At 41.9% G+C, this 4,636-nt stretch overlaps 1 protein-coding gene across 9 annotated transcripts in view; it reads right to left on the bottom strand.

Annotated features, from left to right (window-relative positions):
- Positions 1–2,444: 2,444 nt before the first annotated feature.
- LOC137376191 (uncharacterized) overlaps positions 2,445–4,636 on the bottom strand; it is a 73,429-nt gene continuing 71,237 nt past the window's right edge. For all 9 annotated transcript variants that reach the window (XM_068044275.1, XM_068044277.1, XM_068044279.1 and 6 more), the window contains 2 exons: positions 4,193–4,415; positions 2,445–3,260 (listed from right to left, as the gene is read on the bottom strand). In XM_068044275.1, the coding sequence (XP_067900376.1) occupies positions 3,121–3,260; positions 4,193–4,415 (363 nt within the window). In that variant the 3' untranslated portion in view covers positions 2,445–3,120. The remainder of the gene's footprint in view (positions 3,261–4,192; positions 4,416–4,636) is intronic.

Here is a 4,636-nt window from a genome sequence, read left to right as displayed (position 1 = left end):
TTTCACATCCTCAGGTTGTCCCAAAGTGCTTCACAGCAAATTAATTACTTTTGAAGTATAGTCGCCATTGGCAGCTATTTATGTGCCACAGACAATAAATGAGATGATGATGAAACCAGTTCTTATGTTTTGGTGATGTTTGAGGTATGGCCAATGGACAGAGCTCCTTGCTCTGTTTTGTATGGTGTTGGGATCTGTAGGATTTCTGTTTGCCAAGTAGAATGTAAACTTTCTCCCTGTAGGGACATACTAAATAGAGAGAGCTTTATGCACAGGTTGGTGTGTTCTGGCTTGGGTACTCCCAAATGTGTGTCGGAGTACCCTTGGAGTTTAATCAGCTAAGATTACATTGCCTACTAATACAGAGCACTTGTAAAGCGTCCCTAGATTCTGCACTTAGAACCATTCTAACCATTGGGGACAGAGCCAAATGGGGAAAATCCCTGCCCATAATAACCTTGCTAGCCTTTCAGGTTTAATTGGCGAGTCAGACTGGTTGGTTAATCATCAACGCTGCATTGGGGTACTGCAGACCTGGCCAAATTATCAGGTCCACCACCAATAGTTGACTGTTCTCAACTTTCAGTTCTGGGCGTGATGTCTTTGAGCCAACCACAGCCTCAAAATCTGCTTAGCTCCCTCTCCTGCCACACCCATTGAGGACAGTCACTGCATAATTTAATAGAGAATTTATACGAACTCCCACTACACTGACGGTCAAAAATCATCCAATAGGGTAACGAAAAGTCTGTTCGCTTTCCATTGGCAGTGGGGGAGGGCAGTGAAGATGGATGTGTTGGGTGACCAATGGCGGAATTGGGGGTGGGGGGGGGGGGGGTTGGGTGTGGTTCAATTCAATAATATCACGGCTTCAACTCCATCTTCCCATACTATCCCCATATCCCTTGATTCCCTTACAGCTCAAAATGGGTTCCAGATGGAAACCTCGCAAAGAGAGGGAAAAATCAGATGGAAAGTCGTCACTGGGCCACATTCAAATATATCTTGCTGACTACACTTCCTCATACCCTGTTTCCTGTAAGGACTCCATCCCATTCTCCCAGTATCTCTGTCTCCAATGCATCTGTTCTGATGATGCAACCTTCCAGAATAGCACTTAAGACATGTTACGACATGTCTTCCTTTTTCCTCACCCGAGGATTCCCCCACACTGTGCTTGACAGGGCCTTCAACCGTGTCCAACCTATTACCCGCACTTCTGCCCTCACCCCTTCCACCACCCTCCCAGAATCGCGACAAGGTTCCCCTTGTCCTCACTTTCCACCCCACCAGCCTTCATATCCAAAAGATTATCCTCCGCCATCTCCAGCGTGATGCCACCACCAACCATCTTCCCTATCAGCATTCCGAAGGGACCATTCCCTGTGCAACATCCTGGTCCACTCCTGCATCACTCCCAACACCTCAGCCCCTTCCCACGGCACCTTCCCATGCAATTGCAGGAGGTGTAATACCTGCCCTTTTACCTTCTCTCTCCTCACCATCCAAGGCCCCAAACACTCCTTCCAGGTGAAGCGGTGATTTACTTGTACTTCCTTCAATTTAGTATACTGTATTCGCTGCTCACAATGGGGTCACCTCTACACTGGGGAGACCAAATGCAGATTGGGTGACCGCTTTGCAGAACACCTCCGCTCACTCTGAAAGCATGACCCTGATTGCTTGCCATTTCAACATCCGCCTCCCCTGCTCACATGTCTGACCTTGGCCTGCTGCAGTGTTCCAATGAACATCAACGCAAGCTCGAGGAGCAGCACCTCATCTTTCGATTAGGCACTCTACAGCCTCACAGACTCAGCCTTGAGTTCAACAATTTCAGAGCATGACTGGCCTTTTTTCTATTTTTTAAATTATTTTTTAACCATGCGCCTGTTTCTTTATGTGGACAGAGCTGCTCATTATTCCGCTATTAACACTCTCTCTGGACTAATGCTTTGTCTTTCACCACAAGCATTAACACGCTCTTTGCCTTTGTCCCAGGACAGCTTTGTTATTTAATTTCTCCTGTCCTCTGCCCTATCAAATGCCTTCCCTTTTGTTCACTTCTCCACCACTAACACCGTTCTCCCCCCAGCCCCACCCCACCGTTCACTTCCTTAAAACCTAATTCTTTTCCAACCTTTGCCAGTTCTGATGAAAGGTCACAGACCTGAAACTCTGCTTCTCTCTCTACAGATGCTGACCTGCTGAGTATTTCCAGCATTTTCTGTTTTTATTTCAGATTTCCAGCATCTGCATTATTTTGCTTTTATATCTTGCTAATTGATGAACATCTGAGGCTAGGTTATCCAACTTAGTGACAATAGGGAGGGTTATCGGTGTGGGGAAGGAAAGGGACATGTAGAAGCAGTTCATATCAATTAATGAAATTATTCAAGATTGACTTTAGACTACTTGAAACAAATCTTCTGTTATTTCAGCCATTTAATTCAAGTCTGTAGCAGGTTATACAATATTGTGAATTATTAGTTTATAGTATTAAAGTACAAATGACTCATTCAAAATTCATTTTAAAGCGTAGTGTAGCAAGGCACTATTAAGTGAGGTGAAAAAGCATCAGGCTTATGGGAGTTTCAGCACAATGTACTGCAAGATTACCAGCATCTGAAACACATGGTCAGCCCCAGTTAGTGGTGTTGATGTTGTACCGCAGGGCCATGGTAAAATAGTTGTGAAGTATTCATACTGCAAGACATAGTTATGTTCAACCTTTCTCTGTACAACTACTGGTTTCTAGGAAATTTGTAAAATTATCCAGTTGAGTAAGTAACCAACACATTCAAATTATAATCCTGGAAGTTGTTTTCTGAAAACAGTTCCATCTGATAATCAGCATCTGTTACTTAAAAAAAAACATTTACTTCAGAAATGCTAATGATGAGGTGAACTATAAAACTCGTGAACATACAGAATGTTTTGTGAATTAAACTGAAGGAAAACACTTAAATTGCTGCTTGTTTAGGCTTATACAAAATTTAACACAATTTTTGAAAACTTTTGACAATATATATTTGTGTTCAACATGTTGCCTACAATCCCTGAAATCTTTGTCTGTAGACTGTTGACGCCTGACAACTTTATTGCCAATAGCAAGGCATCCTATATCCAGTGTTTGAAAGTGAAGAATGCTTGAAGTTCTGCATCCTCAATAGGTTTCTCATGGATTCCTGCATAGACTTTCATCAAGAGCTCAGTCTTCATTTTATGGTCAAGAGTGTTGATGTAATTCTCGATGGCAGCTGCAAAGTGATGAGGACACAAGCATTATGGCAACAAGTTAATGTTAGTACAAACTGAATCCAAATGAGTATTTTAATTCAGAAATTGTGAATCAGGTGAAATAACCAAAGCAGAATTCAAACTCAACATTTCTTTGGATTTCCTCTGAATTAAATGCAACACGGGTAACGGTTAAATTTTAATTATTTCTCGCATTTCTCATATTGTCTGCTGATCAGGCACACGATGGAAAGATGCTCTTCACGTTTCCCTGTCTTAATCAACCTTGATACGTCTAATTCCTTAACATGTTCTCCTCACAAATAAACATATTCTATTGAACTGTTGCATAATCTGATTGTGCATGGTTGCTGGCATGTCACAGTGGTGCTGTGGTAGCAGCCATTTTATACAAAACTCTCTTTTACGATGTCTTGAATGATAAATAACCCTCACAGATCTCATTCGGTATGTCACTGGAGCAGGCTACATTATAAAGCACTGGAGAGAATTCTGCACAAAATGTCTGCCTCCTGGCTACCTGTGATTAACAGGTTTAAAATAGCTGAAAAAGACAGACCGAGAGACAATAATGATATATCCCTTTATAATAGAGGATCAGATAACACATTGCCATTTAACAAACCTATCCTGCCTATTCAATTCATCTGGTTATGTAAAAGAAAGTAGTTTTAAACTGCTGGATGGGAAATTTTAGCCGTGCACATCTTTCTCAAAGCACATTTGTTTCAGCACAATATGAACACTGTTGAGGACACGAAAACATGTTGACAAGTTGCTAATTTAGCAGCACCCAGTGTGTTGGGTAGTTCCGATAGTACTGGGAAAGGCCAGATTCCACCAAAATACAAAATGTCAGTATCCATGCTGCATGTGACAAGGTGTTGGCCTGTTACTAATTTCTATTTGACAGAGTAATTCATATACGCACCTATTCCCATTATTCTCCCGTACGCAATCAGGTTTGGCCCCAGGCGCACGTCGTCATACTTTTCAGACTTCATTAAAATACGAACTATTTCTCCAGTAATGAAGGCATCATCAAATGTTTGTGCTTTAATAGGTTTCACAGGAAATTTGGAGTAAACATCCACAGCTAGTATGGGGTTAGTCTTCAGGAGAAGGTTTGCTAACTCAATATAAGCATCATGCACCTGAAAACCATAAGCCATTTCACTTTTTAGCCAAATGTTTAAATCTGCATCATATGCAATCTTTGTAAAGCTTAATCTCATACACAAATGAAATCTTTCTGTAATTGTATAGGGTTTGGTGAGACCACACCTGGAGTACTGTGTACAGGTTTGGTCTCCATGCCTTCGGGAGACGGGGATGGGAGTGCAAGAAAGGTTCACTAGATTGATTCCTGGGATGA

This window comes from Heterodontus francisci, chromosome 13 (assembly GCF_036365525.1).
Source record: "Heterodontus francisci isolate sHetFra1 chromosome 13, sHetFra1.hap1, whole genome shotgun sequence".
NCBI classification, from domain to species: Eukaryota; Metazoa; Chordata; class Chondrichthyes; order Heterodontiformes; family Heterodontidae; genus Heterodontus; species Heterodontus francisci.
This window is presented reverse-complemented; position numbering and strand designations above follow the sequence as displayed.